Source organism: Saccopteryx leptura, chromosome 1, assembly GCF_036850995.1.
Source record: "Saccopteryx leptura isolate mSacLep1 chromosome 1, mSacLep1_pri_phased_curated, whole genome shotgun sequence".
In the NCBI taxonomy this organism is placed as follows: domain Eukaryota; kingdom Metazoa; phylum Chordata; class Mammalia; order Chiroptera; family Emballonuridae; genus Saccopteryx; species Saccopteryx leptura.
In genome coordinates, this window is record NC_089503.1 from 390,551,600 (window position 1) to 390,574,158 (window position 22,559).

General features: G+C 50.5%; 1 protein-coding gene across 4 annotated transcripts in view; it reads left to right on the forward strand.

The window, feature by feature from the left end:
- LOC136387813 (patr class I histocompatibility antigen, A-126 alpha chain-like) overlaps nt 1-22,559 on the forward strand; it is a 192,054-nt gene that overhangs the window by 157,355 nt on the left and 12,140 nt on the right. The window contains exons 1-8 of one of the 4 annotated variants that reach the window (XM_066359886.1): nt 1,629-1,757; nt 1,945-2,229; nt 2,456-2,731; nt 3,324-3,599; nt 3,719-3,832; nt 4,943-4,975; nt 5,111-5,158; nt 5,309-5,615. The exons of 1 other annotated variant lie outside the window; for it this stretch is intronic. In XM_066359886.1, coding sequence (XP_066215983.1) covers nt 1,685-1,757; nt 1,945-2,229; nt 2,456-2,731; nt 3,324-3,599; nt 3,719-3,832; nt 4,943-4,975; nt 5,111-5,158; nt 5,309-5,313 — 1,110 coding nt within the window. In that variant the 5' untranslated portion in view covers nt 1,629-1,684 and the 3' untranslated portion in view covers nt 5,314-5,615. Of the gene's footprint in view, nt 1-1,628; nt 1,758-1,944; nt 2,230-2,455; nt 2,732-3,323; nt 3,600-3,718; nt 3,833-4,942; nt 4,976-5,110; nt 5,159-5,308; nt 5,616-22,559 lie in introns of those variants that run through there. 2 more of the 4 variants (XM_066359879.1, XM_066359880.1) reach the window with 2 other exon arrangements.

The following is a 22,559-nucleotide window of genomic DNA, read 5'->3' on the forward strand; positions in this document are numbered from 1 at the left end:
TTCACAGCCAAGAAATTCTACCTCTGCCCTCCCTGCACCTGCCCCGTGCAGCTACAGGAGGCTGGAGACAACACAGACACGTGGATGCTGTCACATTAACATCATGACCCAGACCACAAGGGGGTCCACACTGCTGCCCACAATCATCCTGTCCCTGCACGGCTCCCTCAGTCTCCCCCATCCTCTGCTCAAACACCCACCCTCCTTCCCCATCTCATTACTGCCAGTGACCTTGTTTCCTGCTTCACTGAGAAAACTGAACACATTAGAAGACGATTATTACAGAATTCCAACACTGTCTACTTGGAGACTTCACCACAGGTGAGCTGTCCACACTCCCAGCCAGAGCCGTCCCTCTGCTGGTGCTCGAGGCCTCATCCCTTCTCGTCTACGTAAAGGTGCTGGTCCAGCAGTTCTTCCCTTTTCCTCTCTTGTCATTCTTTCCTCCACTAGGTCACGTGGCAGCGTGAGAATGCACACCCAGACCTCAGCCTGAGGGAGCATAACTGACTGATGGCATCACTGCTGTGCTCTCAAACCTGCTGCCCCATTTACAATGGGACCTCGCTTCTCACAGGCTCCTTCCCGTCAGACTGAGAACAACAGGGAAACTGAGGCAGGACCATTGCCTCTCTGAAGGCTGACTTAGGCTCCAGGCTCCCTGACACCCTCTCTGAACTTTCCTCACTCTGCCCTAGGTTGGGGACGCCTCCAGACAACCTTCCTTCTCTCTCTCCATCATTCAGATGACCATATTGAGCACTTGTAACTTCTGTACATGCCCCTGTTGAAATGCACAGTGACACACGGCTTCCCTGGGCTTCTCTGTATTGAGGACGTGGGGGACTCACAGACAAACTCAGGGCTATGGAATGAAGATCATTTCACAATGTAACAATCCCGAGTCACAGACACACTGTGTGGGAAGTAGAATTCAGGAGCTCTGTGAGTCTGACTGCAGTGCTGGTTAGACACATTTCTGTACCAAGGGGCCAAAATCACTTCTTTACAGATCAGCTTCCTGATGTTCAGGGTTTCCAAGACTGTGCTCCCCACTGGGGTTCACAGACAACAGGGAGACTGGTCTCTGAGATTCTCCATCCGGTGTTTTCAGACACAGCTCCTCCAGGGTTAAGAGAATCCCCTGTCCCTCCACCTCCATTCCCAGGGTGAGTTATGACATTAGGTTACCTGGGGTGAGTTTTCTTCTAGAAGAGTCCAGGGGGGTGAGATAAGGGGTGGAGGCAGGGAGTCCATTTCAGGAGGAGGGTTTCCCGGAAGAGAAGAGGAGGAAGGGTGGGGCCCAGCCTGGGGGTCTCTCCGTGGTTTCCTCACACAGCCCCTGGGTCAGGACTCAGGGACCCGGGGGACAAAGAGCTCTCCGCGCAGGAGGAGGGGTCAGGGCACAGTCCTGGGTCCCCAGCCCTGACTCTCAGGGTCTCAGCGCGAGGGCGGAGTCTGGGTGGGAAAAGTCAGTGTTGGGGAGTCCCCATCTCCTGGGGTTTCACTTCTGTCTCTTACAACTTGTGTCGGGTCCTCCTTCCTGGATACTCATGATGAGTCCACAGATGTCACTCTCATTGGGTGACCGGTTTCTAGAGAAGCCAATCAGCCTCCCCGTCGTTCCCGGTTTTTTAGGTCTCCGCGGACCCGCCCGACACAGATTTTCCCCCAGACCTTGAGGATGCGGGTGATGGGGTCCGCAACTCTCCTCCTGCTGCTCTCGGGGTCCCTGGTCCTGACCCCGACCTGGGCAGGTGAGTGCGGGTCGGGAGGGAACGGCCTCTGCCGGGAGGAGCGAAGGGACCCGGCGGAGGCGCAGGACCCCGGGGAGGGCGCGTGTCCTCTGCCCCATCCTGATCCCTGCTCTGTCCCGGCCCCTTTACCTTTTCCCGGGACCCACGCGGGTAAGGGTCGCGAGTCTCAGAACCTCTCCGACGCCAGGTTCCCACTCGATGAGATATGTCTACACCGCCGTGTCCCGGCCCGGCCGCGGGGAGCCCCGGTACATCGAAGTCGGTTACGTGGACGACACGGAGTTCGTGCGGTTCGACAGCGACGCTGCGATCCCGAGGGAGGAGCCGCGGGCGCCGTGGATGGAGCAGCCGTGGGTGGAGCAGGAGGACCCGCAGTATTGGGACAGCGAGACACGGCGAGCCAAGGACGTCGCACAGGCTTTCCGAGTGAACCTGAACACCCTGCGCGGCTACTACAACCAGAGCGAGGACGGTGAGCCACGCGGGCGGGTCCCGGTCACGACCCCATCCCCACGGACGGGCCGGGGTCGCCCGAGTGTCCGGGTCCGAGTTGCACCTGAGACCGCGGGACCCCCCACCCCACCCGGGAGGAGCCCGCGGGGACTTTGACCCAGTTTCGTTTTCGGTTTCGGTTTAATCCCCGCGGTCGGGGCGGGGGCGGGGCCTAGTGGGCGGGGCTGACCGCGGGGCGGGGTCAGGGTCTCACACCCTCCAGTTGATGTCCGACTGTGAAATGGGGCGGGACGGGCGCTTCCTCCGCGGGTACTGGCAGTACGCCTACGACGGTACCGACTACATCGCCCTGAACGAGGACCTGCGCTCCTGGACCGCGGCCGACGCGGCGGCTCAGATCACCCGGCGCAAGTGGGAGGAGGCCGGTGTGGCGGAGCAATTCAAGAACTACCTGGAGGGGGAGTGCGCGGAGTGGCTTCGCCTTTACCTGGAAAAGGGGAAGGAGACGCTGCAGCGCGCAGGTACCCGGGCCGCGGGGCTCCCTCCTCTCCCCTCGGGCTGTGGCTCCTACACGGAGACAGGAAATGGACCGGGGTCAAAACACCCTCCACTGGGTCGGAACATCTAGTCCCCTGGATTTTCAGATCCGGAACCAGACAGCGACTCCCCCTTCTCTCAGGGACAATTACGGTGTTGTATCTCGGGATGGAGGGGAGACCAACCCTAAAATAACCCATCTGCGGTTCCCCTTGACCCTGGCAGTGGCCTTGGGACCCATGGGGACTTTCTCCCTCAGGCCTAGTTCTCTGTCCCAACCCAGTGTGTCTGAGGTCCGATCCGGCTTTTCAGAGTAATTTGGTCTCCACCCAGGTCAGGACCAGAAATCCTTTTTCTCCCCTCAGAGACCTGCCTGCTACCCTAGGCTGTGTCCCTCTGACTCTAGAACTTTCCAAAGACTAGATCATCCCAGGTGCCTCTGTCCAGTCTGATGTCTGGGATTTGTGCTCCCTCCCCCACCCCAGCTGTTCTGTCCACTCAGGATGGTCACAGGAGTGCTGCTGGAGTGGCCCATGAGGGATGAAAAGTTCCTGAATTTCTCACCTTCCTCCTCAGACCCCCCAAAGGCACACGTGACCCACCACCCCATCTCTGACCGTGAGGTCACCCTGAGGTGCTGGGCCCTGGGCTTCTACCCTGCGGAGATCACCCTGACCTGGCAGCGTGACGCGCAGGACCTGACCCAGGACATGGAGTTTGTGGAGACCAGGCCTGCAGGGGACGGGAGCTTCCAGAAGTGGGCGGCCGTGGCGGTGCCCCCTGGAGAGGAGCAGAGCTACACGTGCCATGTGCAGCACGAGGGGCTGCCCGAGCCCCTGACCCTGAGATGGGGTGAGGAGGAGACGTGGGCACAGAGCCTCTTCTCAGGGAGCAGGGGCCTCTGGAGGACTTCAGCAGAGTCGGGTCTGTGGCCTGGGGGTCAGGGCCCTGACCTTCCCTTCTCTTCCCAGAGCCTCCTCAGGCCACCGTCCCCACTGTTGTCACCGTTGCTGTCCTGGTCCTCCTTGGAGCTGTGGTCACTGGAGCTGTGGTGGGGGCTGTGATGTGGAGGAGGAGGCGCTCAGGTAGGGAAGGGTGGGGTCTGAGTTTCTTGTCCCACAGGGTTTTGGTTTTTTTTAAACAGGGACAGAGAGAGATGAGAAGCATCAATCATCAGTTTTTTGTTGCGACACCTTAGTTGTTCATTGATTGTGCCTTGACCGTGGGCCTTCAGCAGACTGAGTAACCCCTTGCTGGGGCCAGCGACCTTGGTTCCAAGCTGGTGAGCTTTTTGCTCAAGCCTGATGAGCCCACGCTCAAGCTGGTGACCTCGGGGTCTCGAACCTGGGTCCTCTGCATCTCAGTCCGATGCTCTATCCACTGCGCCACCACCTGGTCAGGCCCACAGGGTTTTTTGTTTGTTTGTTTGTTTTTTTGCATTTTTCTGAGGCTGGAAATAGGGAGGCAGTCAGACAGACTCCCGCATGCGCCCGACCGGGATCCACCCGGCACACCCACCAGGGGGCGATGCTCTGCCCATCTGGGGCATCGCTCTGTCACGACCAGAGCCATTCTAGCGCCTAAGGCAGAGGACACAGAGCCATCCCCAGCCCCCGGGCCATCTTTTTGCTCCAATGGAGCCTAGGCTGTGGGAGGGGAAGAGAGAGACAGAGAGGAAGGAGAGGGGGAGGGGTGGAGAAACAGATGGGCGACTCTCCTGTGTGCCCTGGTTGGGAATCGAACCAGGGACTTCCGCAGGCCAGGCCGACACTCTACCACTGAGCCAACCGACCAGGGCCCCCCACAGGGGGTTTTAAGCCCAAGAAGAAGTGTGTACACTTTATTAAAGAGAAGTACTCTCCTCACACATGACGTTACTTAGTCTGAGGATGTTTGCTAACACTGACTCTTTAGTGAGGCACGTGTGAACATGAGAGACAGATTTAGCACCTTGATGAGTCAGGTGATAGGGACCTTGTTCCCAACAGTCAGAGGGGAGGGTCCTGCTGAGGACAGACCTTCAGAAGGATGGGTGGTCCAGTCCCCACACATATACTTCCCTTGTGTTTCCTGATTCTGCCCTGGGTCTGTACTCAGTTCTGAAAACTTCTTTGGGGCCCAGGACTAGGGGTTCCTTTAGGACCTCAGGGCCCTGCCTCCTCCCTGGTCTCTCACGGGATGTTTTCTTCCCACAGGTGGGAGAGGAGGGAGCTACGCTCAGGCTGCCAGTGAGTATGGAGGGGTGACCCCTGAGATCCTGTGACCATGGTGACCGAACCTATGGGAGACCCCACCCTCCATAGTTCCACCTTTACTCTCCTGTCCTGGGGGCTCTGACCACGTCCTGTTGTGTTCTACCCCAGGCAGTGACAGTGCCCAAGGCTCTGATGTGTCTCTCACAGCTTCTAAAGGTGAGACCCTGATGGGAGGGGTTGGGACAGAGAGGACAGGACTGGGTGATGAGGATTCTCTGGGACATTTTGAGCATGAGGTGAACTATTGAGAATGTCACCAGTTACAATTACTGACTTGAGTTTGTTTGTGATTCTTTTCTTCTACAGCGTGAGACAGCTGCCTTGTTGGGGACTGAGTGACGGAAGATGCTTCACACACACTCACCCGCCAACCCTGTTTGTGACTTCAGGAACCTCTCACTTCTCTCTCTGCAAAGGGCATCTGAACGTGTCTGCATTCCTATCAGCATAGTGTGAGGAGGTGGGAGGCTGGCTCACCCCTGTCCCCATGTCCCCTCCCCGCACTTCCCTGTCCAGCAGAGGGGGGCTGGGCCTCCCCATCCCTGTCTGTACTTCGTGGAGCACTGAGCTGCAGCTTCTTACTCCCTTATTGAAATAAGACTTTGGGTGGGAATTTATATTTTCAGTTCTTGCCATGGAGGGTTGATGGGTTAATTAGAGGAGAGGACACTAAAGTTTAAGAGTAAATAAATGGTAGCACTGAGAACTTTCCAGAACCCGTGTGTCTGCTGTGCTGAGTCTGTTGCAGGGACAGGAGAGGCTGTGAGGACCGAGCGTGGTCGGGCCTGTGCCCAGTCGGTGCTCAGTGCACCGGGGGCTTTGACGTGGTCACTCCTCAGCTGGGTCACCTCTCTGCTCCTTTGTCCTTATCTCTTCAGTAGAACCTTGTCCCACCAGGACCTGTGATCACAGGGACTCAAATGTCACCCAGGCCTTGTAACTTGTCCTAATAAAGGACCCCTCCAGGTCTGTGAGCACTGATGGCATCATATGGTTGGTCAGCTGAGGCTCAGGCCTGGGTCCACCTATCACTCCCCTCTCCTGTGTCTTTATTTGTTGTTTCTTTGTTTCTGTGGAGCAATAGGACTGTTTTTGTTCTTGTTGGGAGTTCCAGTCTCATTCTCCTCTGGGTGTCCCTGTCTGACAGCAGCAGGTGATGACTTGTCTGTCATTGTCCCACAGAGCTAAGGGGGTCCCTGCACACAGGGTCTGTGGTATTGACAGAAGAATTTTCAGACATCACCTACTCTTTCCTCCTTTTGGGGCTGATGGTTCTTTCCATCTTTTCAAAATCTTCTCAAAACAAGAAATAAAGAAACAGGTTCTGGAGTCAGCAGAGAGGGGAGGGATTCCTCACCTTAGAGAAGTCCCTGCTGGAATTCTCTCTGCCCGCCCGCCCTCCCCTGCCCTGCGCTCCAGGGCTGGCTCAGTGCAGACTCCGGGACGTGCAGAGCGGGGTCCACTGTAGATTTAGGGGGAGCAGCCCGGGAAAGTGCAGGTGCATTGCGGTCAGTGTGAGGGCACCTTGTGCTGCAGCCGCCACAGGACAGCTGTGCTCTGAGGCCCCATCAATAGAGACGCGTCTCTAGCGCAGGGAGCTGCCCCATACGGACCACTCGCGAACCATGACTGGGTGTGTGCAGACGTGTGGCACTGTTGTTCACGTGGGACATCACTGAAGTCAGATCAGGAACACTGCTGGCCTTGGGAGCCTGTGTTGTGTGGGGAGAGACAGGTGTGTATGAGCGCAGTAAACAGGAAGGTATGTGTGTCAGAAGGGGGGGTGTCCTGGGAAAACGCAGTGGGGAAGGCGACCCCGAGTGTGGGCTGTGGGGACAGGAAGATGGCGGTGTGATCTGGGGGGTCAGTGTGGTCTCACTGGGAAGGTGGCCTTGAGGAAAGGTGTGAAGGACATGAGGAATTGTCCACGAGGACATGTGGAGGAGTTCTGTCCAGGCAGGAACCTCCAGTGCTAATGGAGGCCTGCGTGGGAATCCACAGAGGCCCGGCCACACCCTTGGGCCTGAGGACATTAGAGGACACGAGCTGTGCTCTGAGGTGGGAGCTGTGCTTTGTAGCAGGAGAGGGACATGGTCTGACGTCCCTTTTATTTTTTATTTTATTTTATTACTTTTTAGTGAGATAAGGATGGACAGACAGGAAGGGAGAGAGATGAGAAGCATCAACTCATAGTAGTGGCACCTTAGTTGTTCATTGATTACTTTCTCACATGTGCCTTGACCAGGAGGGAGGGGCGGTAGCTGAGCTGTGACACTGAGCTCAAGCTGGGGACCTTGGGCTTCAAGCCACTGACCTTTGGGCTCAACACAGTGACCATGGGTTATGTCTGTGATCCCACGTTCAAGCCGGATGAGGCCAGGTTCAAAGTGGTGACTTCTGCATTTTGAACCTGGGTCCTTAGCGTCCCAGGCCGACGCTCTCTCCTCTCTGCCACCACCTGGTCAGGTGGACGTCCCCTTTGAAGGGTCACTGTGGCTGCTGTGCTGAGAACAGACGTGGAGGCGAGGGGGGCAGTGGGGAGCAGTGGGGTCTGTGCAGGCTCCAGGCTGGAGGTGCTTCCACGGGGTGAGCGGTGGACGTAGTGGGTGTGGTGGGATCTCGTTCCTTAGACTTCACACGGTGGTGGGATCCAGCCGGTTCACACCAGTTCTGTAGAACTGATACAGACTTTTTTGTTGAGTTCGGTGAACCGGTTGTTAAAATGGCACTTGTCATCAAGGTTCCTTCCAAGGTGGACACTTGGGCAGCCGCCCCATGTGGAAATCACAAATTTACATTCCTTATTCTTTTTAAACATTTATCTGTGCAATAGCGCATTCTAAATGCCCATAGTAACATTCATTCCATCCCTAGGTGAAAAAGGTTTGACAGAACTATGCTTGTGATATTTACGTATTAATTTCATAAAACTCATTATACCTTTGATGAAATACTACATTTTAATTCTCTTATGTTTATTACTTCGTAAACAAACATATAAAGAGAAAAAGTGCCAAACAACCAGGGGTGACAAGCTGTCATTTGTGTCAGCTTTGTGTTGCTCCCCAAATTCCCCTGAGATATTATACATGTGCTGCTGTTTCCTGATCAAGAACAATATGAAAATATCTTTTTTTTTAAATTTTTTTTATTTTTTACAGAGACAGAGAGTGAGTCAGAGAGAGAGATGGACAAGGACAGACAGGAACGGAGAGAGATGAGAAGCATCAATCATTAGTCTTTCATTGCGTGTTGTGACACCTTAGTTGTTCAGTGATTGCTTTCTCATATGTGCCTGACCGCAAGCCTTCAGCAGACTGAGCAGCCCCTTGCTGGAGCCAGCGACCTTGGGTTCAAGCTGGTGGGCTTCTGCTCAAACCAGATGAGCCCGCGCTCAAGTTGGCGACCTCGGGGTCTCGAACCTGGGTCCTCTGCATCCCAGTCCGACGCTCTATCCACTGCGCCACTGCCTGGTCAGGCTGAAAATATCTTAAGTAACAGTTTTATTGTTTTTTGTCAGGTGTTATTTAAATTTTTTATTAATATTTGAAACTCTTACAATCTAGTTTTGTGTACCTCTTTTATCATTCTTATTTAAATATTAAATTCATGAAATAATAAACTGCCTTTCAGTATATCATTTTTTTATACTTGAAACAGTATTAGGATAGAGAACCAGTTGTTAAATCATTTGAATCCCACCACTGACTTTACAGCTTCCTAACGGGTTGATCTGGGGTGAGAGAGAGAGGAGTCAAGGTCCCCAAACATCTCAGGACACAAGTAGACAGACGCTGTCAGTGGAGATGGGGAGACTCTGGAAGGAGCATATCTGAGGGCACATCACAGGCGTTCATTGTAAGAGATGTTGAGCTGAGACATCTGTTAGAAATACAAGAGAGCCTGACCAGGCGGTGGCGCAGTGGATGGAGTGTCGGACTGGGATGTGGAGGACCCAGGTTTGAAACCCTGAGGTTGCCGGCTTGAGCGCAGGCTCATCCGGCTTGAGTGTGGGGTCTCTGGCTCGAGTGTGGGATAATTGACATGACCCCATGGTCGCTGCCTAGAGCTCAGGGGTCGCTGGCTTGTACAGGGGATCACTCGCTCTGCTGCAGCCCCCTGGTCTGGGCACATGTGGGAGCGCAATCAATGAACAACTAAGGAGACTAAGGAGCCGCGATGAGGGGTTGATGCTTCTCACTTCTCTCCCTTCCTGTCTGTCTGTCCCTCTCTCTGTCTCTGTCTCTGTCACAAAAAATAAAAAAAAGAATGAAAGAAATAGAAGAGAGTCGTCTGACTGGTAGTTGGACAGATAAAGCCGGAGATGAGGAGCGATGCCTGCCAGCTGGAGAAATTTATGTCAACGGAAGAGACGGCAAAGAAAGAAGGTCCGGCAGTTGTAAACATTCTGCTTCCCTCCAACCACACCCAGAACCTTTCACAGGTGAGCCCACTAAACCCTCCCGGAAGATTCCTGCTCTTCTGCACAGTATTCAGGAGAAGGAGGGTATATAGGGAAAGCCAAACAACTCATTTATTAGGCATGAATAACATCGATCCTAACGCCAGTTAAGAAAGAAAGAAAAAAATAGAAAAATCGCATTTAAGAAAGCAGATGTGAAAATCCTGAGAAAATTCAGCAGACTGTATCTCTCAGTATACTATGAAGCAAATATTTTAACCAAGTTAGGTATCCCAGGAATACAAGAGTATTTAAACTTGAAATGTCTTAATGAAATCCACCACTTCATTAAGACTGAAAAAGACAGGAACGATCATATCTTACTGTGTAGAAATCACTACAGATGAAATCAGTGCTCCGTCTGACCCACACTTCTTAGTCATGTTCACATTTAAGGACCCAGGAGAGGCGATTAGCCCCTCCCTGCTATCAGGATAATCTCCTTACTCCATCATCCGTGCCTTTAATCACACCTGCAAAGTCCCTCTTGCTGAGCATGGTGACAGTCACAGGCTCAGGGATGAGGGCTTGGACGTATTCGTGTGGCCGTTATTCTGCGACCACAGCTGCATGGTGACTGAATGAGGAGGTTTAACATGAGTCTAGTTCAAGTCCAGAGGGGAGAAGAGAGCACATGGAGGGGGCACGGTGTGGGGAGACTACGGCTCAGGACTAAGGAAACATTGCAGAGATCCACACAGACTCATGTTTCACTGGAGCCTCAGACGCAGAGACAAATGCTGACCTTAAAGTAGCCACAGGAGAAAACAGGTCACCTGGAAGGAACTACAGGTAGAAGGTGGCTCAGTCCCCCTGTCAGGAGTGGTGGTCAGCGGACAGGGCAATGTGGTCATCATAGACTGAGGGACAACCACTATCAAAGTAGGAATTTGGGATGGGAAATTGACCTTTCAAGTACAGGAGTAAAAAGAGATGTTTTTAAATAAGTATAACTGGATCTGTTAGCAAAATACCTGCTCTGAATACATTGACAATGTCATAGGAACATGTGAGAAGGAAGGAAAGCAGAAAAACCAATTGGTAATGATGGATCCATATAAATTAACACAGTCTTTATACCATATTAATAATGTCGTGTTCGAAACACATAGAAAATATAAAGTACCATGTTGTGCTATAGTTTCTCCCCTGTATCCCATGACACCTAGGCGATGTCATGCTTTACAGCTGAGAGAACTTGTTACTTTTGTTCAGATGCCACTTCTTATACACAGTACCCAGAATAAAGTAGGTATTTAGTCAATGTTACTAAATGAATGCGTTTCCTGGACATCCTTAGAAGACCAGGAATTGTGAGGCACAAGGACAACTTTAAATAGGCTGAAGGGAGTGACCTCAGAGACAATGGTGGCCTAGGAAACTTCAAAGATTCATCTCCACTCAGAACAATGGAAAAACTAACAAAAACTCTCAGAATCAACTTGTTCAAAAGTGTGAAAAACTTAGAGTGTTTATAGCTATCAAGAAAATGCTAAAAACCGAAGAAGGCAACAGGGGTTGAACAGGACAGCCCTGTGTTGTCTTGTTACCCTTGGCCCCTCCCCCTCCCCAGCTGAGCTGTAACCTTGAAGGCAGTGCCACCAGTGTGAGTGGGTTGTTCATTACAGAGGAATCAGGGTGGACACTGTCAAAGAATCGTGTTTTTCTGTTTGACCTGCCAGGTGGCTGCTTGCAGGATGGATGTAAATGCCTTATCTTTATTTTTTCTAACTCAGAACTCTCTCAGGGTAGAGAATGAACTAAGGCAAAGACCATGTGCAAAAACTATTTCATGTCAAGGAGCCAGCAGCGGTCTCTGCAGCAAAAACATCAGCTGGGGCAAATAATGGACGTGGAGAAGAGCCCAGGAGACAGAGCAGGGGAGGGAGGAGCCACAGGCAGTAAGTGTTGTGAGAACTCTCACATCCTCCTGGGAGTCCTGAGGGCCATGAGCACGTCCAGCTCGGGCCGTGAGGTCACCGCAGGCTGACCTCCATCTCTACATGAGCAGGAAGTAATGGGAAAGACAAGAGCCGTACACAGCACAGATGAGTGTTGAAGGCTTGTCCCAACTCACACACACATAGAACCCAGCTCCAAAATCTGGGAGATGTTGTCCATTTTTCTTTTGTCTTCAGACATTTCAGTATATCTCTGTCAAATCACTACCCGACCCCTACACTGACAGAATAGAGACCTCAGTGAGCACAGACAAAGAATACAGTCTCTACAAAAATAGTTTACAAAAGTCACTATACAACCAACCATAACCCACAATGAACAGGTAAACCCGTGGCCAGGGAAGAGGACAATCTGGTTTTCAGAGTGATCATATAATAATGTTTTAAATACATAGTTTTCAAAAAAATAAAAAAAACCCCCAAACCATGAGGCATTTAATGAATCCCAAAAGTTTGGCTCATTCACATCACAGGGGAAAGAAAATAACTGACAAACTATTCTAGAAGAGGCCTAGACTTTGGGCTTATAAAAGTAAGTATTTAAGTCAACATTCTTAAATTTATTCAAAAAAATTTTAAAAAACCTAGGATATAATATTAAAGGAAGACAGGAGACATATGCTTAAACACATAGAGAATATCAACAAAGAAATAGAGATTTCAAAAAAGAATTAAGAAGTTATGGAGCTGAAAGGTACAATAACCAAAATGAGAAGTTTACCAAAGGGCTTCAACAGCAGATTTCAATAAGCAGAAAAAAGAATGTGCACACCTGAAAATAAGCTCAAGGAGAATTACACAGTTTGAGGAGCAGAAAGAAAAAAGAATAAATAAAAATGACAGAGACTTAGAAATCTGTGAGGTATCACCAAACATACCAACATACACATCATGGGAATCCTCAAATGGGAAGACAGAGAGAAAACATTAGAAAAAGTGTGTAAAGGATAAAACTCTCCAAATCTAATGAAATGAACAAATCTACATATCCAATTAGCTCAAGAAACTCCAACCATGTCCAAAAAAAATCCACCCTGAGATATATTCTAGGTATACTGTGGGCGTCCAAACACAAACAATCTTGATAGCAGCAAGAGAGAAGTAAGTAGTCACATATATATATGTTATGTTAATATATATATATGTTAATATGATTAACAGCCAATTTCCTAGAAGACATAATAGATTCTAAAAGGCAGTGGAATGAAAAATTAAAGTCTGATAAAATTCAACTGAAAAGTCTATCTCTGGCAAAAGTATTTTTTAGAATTAAAGGAGAGACTTCCAGTCAAGAAGGCACAGTAGGGAAATGCTGTATGTACCTCCTCCCACAACCACATCAACATGACCACTAATCCACAGAAAAACCATCCAGAAACACCCAAAATCCAAGTGAACAGAAATTCTATAAATAAGAATATAAAAAAGAAGTCCTGTCAAGACTGCCTGGAAGAGACACAAATGGGATGCCCCCACACCATGTGAGAATTTTGAGAATTGAGCTGGATAAGTCAGTTGGGAAGGTCCCCACTAGTGAGTGAGGGATCTCAGTCCAACATCAGCCTTCTCAGCCCAGAGTTCCAGAAGGGAAGTCCCCGTAACTTCAGGCTGTGAAACCAGTGAGGATTATATTTCAGTGAGACAGAGGGCTTCTGGGGTCCCAGTGTTCCCCTGATTTGCTAATAGACTCACGATGAGCTTCGGCTCTGGGGCAGCAGCTCAAAAATGTCTAATCTCTAGGCAGCACACCTGAAGCTAATATAATATTGTGTGTTAACTGTAACAGAAAAATAAAAAAGTAAATTTAAAAAAAAAATTAAAGGAGTAATGAAGACATTCCCAGGTAATGAAAAGCCGAGGAAGCTCATCTCACCCACCTGTAATGCTGGAAGGAGCTCCTTAAGCTGAAACAAAAGGACCCTAGGAAATAATTTCCAACCAGATGAAGAAATAAAGAACAGCACATGGAACTGCATAGCTAAATATAGAGGCCAGTACTGTTGCTTTTTTATTGGTAGCTATTTCCCTACATGATTTATAAGACAATACGATGCACAGATAGATGTCCATCAGCTGATGAATGGATAAAGAAATGGTGGTGTAACCATAAAGTGGAATAGGCTTTGAACATTTAGAAAATGAAGTACTCATCGATACTACAGTATGGATGAACCTTAAAGACACTGTGATAGTGAAAGAAGCCAGACACAAAAGCTCCGTGTGGTCTGATTCCATTTACATCAAATATCCAGAAGAGGCAAAGGGAGACAGAAAGCAGATCAGTGACTCCGTGGACGGGGGCAGTGGGGATGGGGGTGACTGAATACTGGGTAAGTGACTTCCTTTTGGGGGACAAAATTGCTTTGAGACTAAATCATGGTGATGGTTGCATAACACTATCTGTGCACTAAGTGCCGTTGAATTGTACACTTTACAATGGTAAAAAAAAAGTGATAAATTTTATGTTACACCTATTTTATATTAATTTTCTAAAGGCTTCGAAATTCATTGCAAACACTTCTGTGTGGTAACCTGAGGTGGCTTTAGCTCTGCCCGTCTGTCCTCTCCCATCAGGACTCATCTGCTCCTCAGAGCTGCCCTTGGTCTTCCGCCTGTGGGACCCTGTCCTTCAGAGCCCCCTCTGGGTCAGCAAGGTCTACACCCCAAACCGACCTCCTGCCTTGAATCCAATCCCTCAGGTGCAAGTCCGGGGGTAATTTTCAGGGGTTGTTAGGAGATGGTCTTTTTAAAAAAATTATCAGTATTATTTAAGACCTTTACGAACAGGTGCTTGGAGTTTGTTGACTTTCTAGAAAGAATCAATTTGTATATTGTTATTACAAAGTAAAAATGAGGTTCTTAAAAATCTCAGCTTGACCTGATATAAAACAATTTAATAACCTTTAAAGGTGTATTGAGAAAAACCAGGCTTTTCCTTTTTTATTTTTTTTAAAAGCATGTTTTTCATGACCAAAAAGAGACGTCTTTAGGTAAAAACAGCAACGACAAAAACCCCCGTGCTGCATAGACGATGCAGGTGGTTCTAGTTATCTGGCGGATGGACACAAAGCCAGCCCTCAGGTCTTCAGCTCCAATCCTCTGCTCCTTTCTTGTTGCTGGGACTCCGTGTCCATGTCTTCTTGCTGCTGACTGACCCGATGAGGCAGAGAAGGTCAGCCCGCACTCACTCAGCCCGCCCTGCTCGGCCACAGAGCAGGGAGCTCACAGCTGGTGGACGGGCTGCTCTTGTCTCCTTGCCGCCTTGTGGTCTAGGGTTTTCTGGGCGTCTGTGGCGGTCATTGAAGTCGCCCCGGCACCGACGTGGAGGTGGCTGCTGACCTTGGGTCTCCTCTCCTTGATGTTCCTTGTCTTCAGCGTCGCTGGCCTCTCCAGGCTCTGTGGTGAGGGGGGCCCTGCGGAAACGTGATCGTAGCCCCGATACCCACTCTGCTCACTGGTCCCCCTGCTCTCCTGCCCCGTGGTTGTCAGCACCCCGCATCCCCTCTCCCTGCACGGAGACTGAGTACTGGGGTCCACGCCCACCGGGTGCCGCATGGGGTAGGTGGGAACCGTCTCCTGCGGGAGGGTCGGTGCTGTTGGGCCTGGCCTTCAGCCCGTTCTCTGGTGTCTCATTGTAAAGCCAGCAGGCAGGGCCGGGGCCACTATCAAAGCAGCCTGGCCCATGCAGGTTCGCATTGGATTCGGACAGTCGGTAAAGAAACCATGGAGCCAAAAACTGGTGGGCCATAGTCTTTAATCTAGCTTGTACCCGGCGGGCAAGTAAAAATACACACTGGGCTCCAAAACCCAGTCACATTCAGTGCTCACAAAGCTACTGGTTTATCCGAGTTTCCTAGAATCAAAGGTTTCTAGCTCACCAGCCTTATTCTCCTCAGTTCCCCATCTCCTTCCTTCTCCCAGATACAAACTCTGTACAAACTGGCATCTCACTCAGCACTCCGCCATCTTGGCTGCTTTTCCTGGCCTCCTCCACGTGGCCTCCTCCCGCTGCTGGCTCTATTCTCTCTGCTCTCTCATGCTAACCTCAGGAACCAAGGGCCTAAGCTCTCGTTCTACCCTCATTTTATAGTGTAGCTTCACAACCTTTAATCCAATATACAAAATAGAGAAGTCTCTAATACAGAGTCACTTCTCTGAGGCATGATTGGATTGTACCACCCCACATCAAAAAGGGTAGGAAAGGCTTAATCCCAAAACCAAGCCCCAGGCTACAGGATTCTGCCTGCCTTTAGCCCACCCCAACATACATTAATATCACCTGAGTGACGGCCTCCTCGTGTTATCTTTAACAAAGTGAGCATAATATATTTTATCTGCCCAACACTCATGCTTTTCCCCTGCCCACCATTCTGGTCATTCTGCAGGTGACAGAGCGGAGGACCCTGGCCACGTGGACAGCGTCTGTACTGGGTCTGGTCTGCGGCATGTTTCCTGCCTTGTGCTGGACGCCAGGGGGAGGGGGGACTGTGACATGTGCGGCCTCCGCACCCTTTACTCCTTCACCAGCATAGAGCCCCCCAGTCTGTCCATCTCCTACCCTGTGGTGGAGCTCCCCGGGGTCACTGTCCTTCAGGGCAGTCTGCTGTGCAAATGCATCTTCCTTGGTGGCATTCCTGCTGATGAGACCACATCCGTTCTTTACACTGAACCATTTCACTTTCCCCAGAACCTCCCTTGTGATGACCTTCCTGTCCCCTCCTCTCCGGCAGGTGCCCACATGTGATGTTACCGCTCCCTGCAGCTCCCGGTGGTGCCTGGCCTGGTACCCGCAGGGCTGTGGGTGGAGGGTCCAGTGGTTGAAGGTCCCGGCCTCGCTGCCCGTGGTTGCGGTGAGGTGACGGGGACAGGGTCGGCTGGGCAGCAGCGGCTCCTCCTCGGGCGGCAATGGCCACAAGGCCAGCGGCACTTGGGGGGCGCTCAGGGCTCCCTGGGGTCTGCCCTCTGCTCCAGCTACTGACCAACTCCATTGTCTTATAACAAGAGTCCCTGCGATGGCAGTGATTGGCCTTAATGTGAGCGTGTCCTGCTCACAACTGAACGTGTCATTTGGTTTGTGCAGGTGGGCTCAGCGGGGACCAGAGGCGGCTCTAGGAACACCGGGCACCTGACCCTCGCTGGAGGCTGAGTGACCACCCAGCTGCCTCCACACTGAAGAAAGGGGGGCGCTCTCACCTCAGCCCCACATTCAGCTGTGTCCCACTGGTGGGGACGCCGTGAGTGACACCCATCCTGGGGTCTCACTGCTCCACCCACTGTTGTGGAGCCTCCGTCCACGTGGCTCATGCCAGAGTGGGCTCCACAGGGGGCTGAGTGTCCTTGACTTCTCAAGGACAACATTCTCTGTGCCCCCAGGACCAGCAGGCAGTAATCTGTGCATTGATGACGTTCTCTAGCGGGCAGGGCAGATGCGGGCGCCAGGGTGTGGCAGAGATCAAGACAGGCGCGGGGTGGAGGCGCAGGTGCATGAAGGGGTTTCTCCTGCGGCTTGTTTCCCTGCCTGATGTCTAGACCTGCAGCGGACCGGACCAGCGCAGCTCCTAATAACGGTGTGGAATTAAGGAAACACATTTGTCGAAACAAAAACGAAGGGACCTAGAAGACTCTTCAACATGCCTGGCAGTATCTGAGTGCCTCATAGCCCCAGTTCCCTTTATTATATAGACATATGCAAAGCAAGGACCCTGATACAAAGTTGCATATCAAAGGCTAAGACAGGAACTCTCCCAAGGCAAAAACAGGATCCATTAGTGAAATTTACAAACATCTGAAACAAACAAAGAGTCAGAGGAAGGGCATGTATATTGCTTCCAGCAACCCAAGGAAGGAAGTAGAGTGGGTGCAAATACTCAGCATCAAAGCCAAATATGGAGATGGAGGGGGGAGAACTTAGCCCCCTGCCAAGCCTCGAATCTATAATGGCTTTTTGCCATTAACGGTCCCCAACATAGACCCTCGTGGGAGAGCTTCCTGCGGAGAGAAGGAGTTAGCTCCAGCCCTCCAGGGTCTCAGGGATGCGGGGTTGTCCTGTGCCGTGGGAGATCCACGGGGGGAAGAGGTAGGAGTGTGTGTGTGTGTGTGGGGGGGGTGCCTACTCTGGGTCCAGGGTGCAAGGCAACCTGGGTGTTTCGGACGTGAAACCGGAACACACACCCGTGCACACGGGCGTCTATTGTAGCCCTCCTGCCCCCGCCGCCAGGCGTCCAGCACGGAGAGGGGCGTCCCAACCGGGATGAAACCCTGCAATAAATGTCCATCTGCCAGGACGGGGCGGACCCAGGACGCGCTGTGTGAGGTCACAGCCTAAGTCCAGAACGCGGGGCCCTTTCTAAACGCACTCCTGTCCGAGGCCTGTGCCTCTCACTGTCCCCGTGCTGGAGTTTTACATCAGGTGCAGAGTCACTGTCCCTGAGCGTCTGCAGCAGGCGGACGGGAGCCTGACCCTGGGTCTGTTCTGCGTGGAGCAAGGTGCCGGCCGCGTCTCAGGCTCTGAGCTGGGGCTCCGCTTCCTGCAGCGAGACCTTCCTGCGTCTGCGGAGCAAGGACCGTCAGGACGCCTGGGAGGGGGGCGAGGTGTGTCCATCTCCTGACCACTCCCCTGTCTCACATAAGGGACAGACACGGGACAGCAATGCCCCAGACAGCCGGAGGCCACTGAAATCAGACAGAGGGGAGACAAGACGGCCTTAGGGAGGGGGTGTCCCCAGGGGGACCCTTATCCCAGCCAGACACACGAGGTCTCCAGGGACTCCGCTCGTGCAGGGGTCACTCAGTGCTGGACTAGTCTTCACACCGCTCCCGACTCAAGTCCCAGTGACAGGACCCCAGGATGGAGAAGTTTATGTCACTGTCTGAGGTGCTTTTAGTGGCTGAATACATCCTCTTTCCTCCTTTCCTTTCCGTTCCGTGAGGATTTTGAGAAACAGGGACTACTCCAGCCTGGTTCTTCCTGAGAGGGTGGGTGGCAGAGGGACGAAGCCATTTCCTTGTGCTGTGACTCCGAGGCACCTGCTGGGAAGAGCCTCAGGCCTGAGCTGGCTCTCACCCTCTGCCCCTGGGGGTGGGGGAGGGGACAGCAGACGCTGTGCCCTGTGAGGGAGGCCTGGGGACCCCGTTCTCATCAGGTGGATGCAGTGTCTCACCAAGATTTTTCTTTCCGTGGATTTGGAGGAACACGGGTCCACAGCTAGACTAAGTGTTTCTTGTTCCTCCACAGGCTCCTGGTCTGACCCGAAACCGTGTGTGTCTGGGAACAAGGGTTTCTCTGCGTTTCTTCAGTCCCAGGGGGTGGTTCTGAGACAGACCCAGCTTCCCTGGAGGATCCTGGTACCAGGATTCGCCAGGAACTAGTTCCATCGTCCTTCTCTCTGTTCTCGCCCACAGTTCTCTCAGGGGTCCTCCATCCCAGCTCCCTCCTGTTTAACTCCAGGGACAACGAGACTCAGTGTCCTCCTCTGCTTCTCCTAAGACTGTGCACCCAGTCGTCTCTGTGTCGCCTTTTGTTTCTGAGGATTTTGGTAAACGCTGGGACTCAATGAAGAAGCTCACTGTGGTTTATTCATAGACAAGAAGGAAACGGGGGTCTCCCAGCTACTGGGGAGGGGGCACCTTGGACAGGGCCTCCCGGAACCTGCTGTGTGTCGCTGGGCTGCCCCGTGGGCATGTTCACTGCCTTCACCCAGGGAGCTCGGGGACGGTTGTTCTCGGTTATTCGAGGACGAGCAGACCGTGATTCTGGGCTGTCCAACCCGTATTCACACAGCACTGATTCAGCGTGTAACTTATTAGGAGCATGCTGTTTTCATTACCATTTAGAAATCACATTCAGGTCAGAATTCTAAAAATTAGAAATGTAATATAAAAAAATGTAAATCCTTTTCTTTTCATACAATAATAAAGAGTCCTGGACCGAATCTAAAAAACTAAGCCTTTTTAATGCAGCAACACATAGAAGAGACAGACTTATCCTCTAGGTCTGCATCCATCTGGCCGCCCAGCCCCCTATTTTAGGGACACAGGGTGGGACAGGCGTGCCTCTGGTTAGAAAGGCTCACAGCCACACACACAGCTCTCCTTCTCACAGGCGGCCCTGCTCCTACCGTCCACACTGACGGCGGGTTGGTGGGTGTTGTTTTCTGTGGCAAATTATTGTGAAGGTGAAGAGAGTGTCTAATTTTGGTCTAATTGTTCATTTTACATAAAGTATAGAGCAGCTATTTTCAATAGGTGTGAAACAAGAATTTTTCAAAGATGCAATTACTGACTATTTTGTCAGGAGCACTGACCTCTTTTCCCCTAAAATGACAACAGTCAACACAACAATAGCAATCCATCAAGTGTGAATGAATTAAAACTATACATATTCTTTTGGTCAGATTGGCAAAAAATATAGTTCTTGGTGTACTGCAAAATTTTAGTAATTAGTTTATGTCTGTTATGAGATTAAAATGATTGAAAATGGCAGCATTCTTTTTCAACTGTTGAACTAGCCTTGCACACCTGGGACAGATCCCACGTGGCTGTGAGGGACGGTTCTCCTTATACACTGTGGGCTTGACTTGCCGATATTTTGTTGAGGATTTTTATGCCTGTGTTGATGAGAGATATCAGTCTGTTGTTTTCTTTTAATGTGTGTGGTGTTGGTATTAGGACAATGCTGACCTCACAGAATGAAGTGCGAGGTATTCCCCTCCCATCTTCTGAAGGAGACTGTGGAGAATTTGTATAATTTCTCCCCCCAAATCTTTGGTGGAATTCACCAGTGAACAAATTGGGGCTTGGTGCATTCTGTTTTAAAATCTTACTCATTAATGATTCAAATTCTTTCTTTCTTTCTTTCTTTCTTTCTTTCTTTCTTTCTTTCTTTCTTTCTTTCTTTCTTTTCTTTCTTTCTCCCTTTCTTTCTTTTTTGACAGAGACAAAGAGAGAGTCAGAGAAAGGAAAGCTATGGAAAAAAGCACCATAAGGGAGAGAGAAGAGAAGCATCAACTCTTCGTGTTGTATACTACTTGTTCAATGATTGCTTTCTCATATGTACCTTAAGCGGGGGACTAAAGCAGAATGAGCGACCCCTGATCAAGCCAGCAACCTTGGGTTTCAAAGCAGCACCCTATGGACTCAACGAAGCAACCACGGGGTCATGTGTATGGTCCCACCCTCAAACTGGCGACATAAGGGGCACCACTCATTGGTTAGGGAATGATTCCATTTCTTTCATAAATATGATTCTGATTGGATTGTCTGTTTCATTTCACTTCTGAAAATTATTTTTGAGTAATGTTCGATTTACACAGGAGTTGTAAAGGTAGAAAACAGAGCTCCCGTGTGCCCGTCACTCAGCTTCCCTTAATGTTAACATGTAACAGAGCCATGCTGAGACTAAGAAACTCAGCGATTTAACATTGGACACACTGTCAGCTGAGCTACAGACTTTCTTTGAATGTCACCACTTTTTCCAGTAACGTTCTTAGTCTGTTCTGGAATCAAATCTGGGAACATTAATGCACTAAGTTGTTGTGTCTCCTCTGATCTGCTGAATTATTTTCCCTGTTTTCATGACCTTGAAAGATTTGAAGGATCCCGAGCAGATAATTAGCAGAATGTCTCTCACTGTAGGTTTGTTTGATGTTTGTCATGATTAGGTTGGGATGTGGGTTTGGGGAGGAATTCCATAAGGACAAGTGTCTTCCTCATCACATCTTGTCAGGGGATGCATGATATTAACATCACCTTTTCCACATGATTACGGTGATTTCTACCAAGTTTCTCAATGTAAAATACAGTTGATCTTTGAACAACATGGGTGGTAGGGTCACCATGCACTCTACTCAGTAGGAAATCCGTGTATAACTTTTGACTTGCCAAAAACTTAACTACTAGTAGACCAGAAGCCTTACACATAACATAGTTTATATGTTATATAGCATTATATACTATAATCGTACAATAAAATAACTAGAGTAAGAAAAACGTTGATCATAAAATCTTATGAAAGAGAAAATATATTTACAACACTGTATATATTTATTGAAATAATTCCATGTGTAACTGGACCAGCACAGCTCAAACCCATGTTGTTCAATGGTTGGTTGTTGTTACAGTTAGTAACAGTTAGTCATTTTTTCTTTTCCATGGTCTATATTTTGGAAGTAGGTCACCAAGTCCAGCCCACATTCAAGGGAAGGAATTAAGCTCCACCTGCTGGGAGGGGGATTCTCTTCATGTAGAATTTGGAAATCTAAGAAAGTCTTGCCCTCACTGAAGTCTCAGTCACTTAGAGGAGCATGCACTCATCGGTCCCTGCTTTGTATTTTTTTTTAATTATTTTTATTTATTTATTCATTTTAGAGGAGAGAGAGAGAGAAGGGGGAGGAGCAGGAAGCATCAACTCCCATATGTGCCTTGATCAGGCAAGCCCAGGGTTTTGAACCAGCAACCTCAGCATTCCAGGTCGAGGCTTTATCCACTGCGCCACACAGGTAAAGCCCTGCTTTGTATGTGGGCTATAGGCTCTCACCCCTGTTACGTGTGCTCACACTGTCCCCGCTGTGCTCACAGCAGCTCTTTCAGGTTGTCCCAACGTCCCCTGACATGCTGCACATGTGGGGTACACCCTCCCTGGCATTGCAAGATGTTCCAGGCTCATCTTGTATTTTCTTCTGTCTTAGCCCTAAAATCAGCCATTTTTCTAAGAAGCCCTAGTTCCTTTTATTGTGGAATGGTGTTTAGAGACCAAGATCTGTCCATCACTGATGTGTCTCTGCCCCCAGGTTCCGTCCCCCTCAGTCCTGAGTCCACAGTCAGGAAGTTCCCTGCCCACAACCAGGAAAGTCTGCTGTTGGCAGGTGAGAGACCAATGCGCAGCCTCCCTTAGTGTGACTGCCCACACTGACCACTTCAGTCACCACAACCTGGGGAACCCTGGGCTCAGGAGAGCAACAGCAGAGATGATGGGGGCTTCCCACATCCATTTTCCATCTTTACTTCCTCCCTCCTCTCCTGGTCTTCCTCCACACAGCAGTGCCCCCGCCCCCAGCTCCAGGGCTTCTAACACCCAGGGCAGGAAGGAGAGACCATGGGCACCAGTGATCCTGCAGAAGTCTGCCTGTGTGTGCCC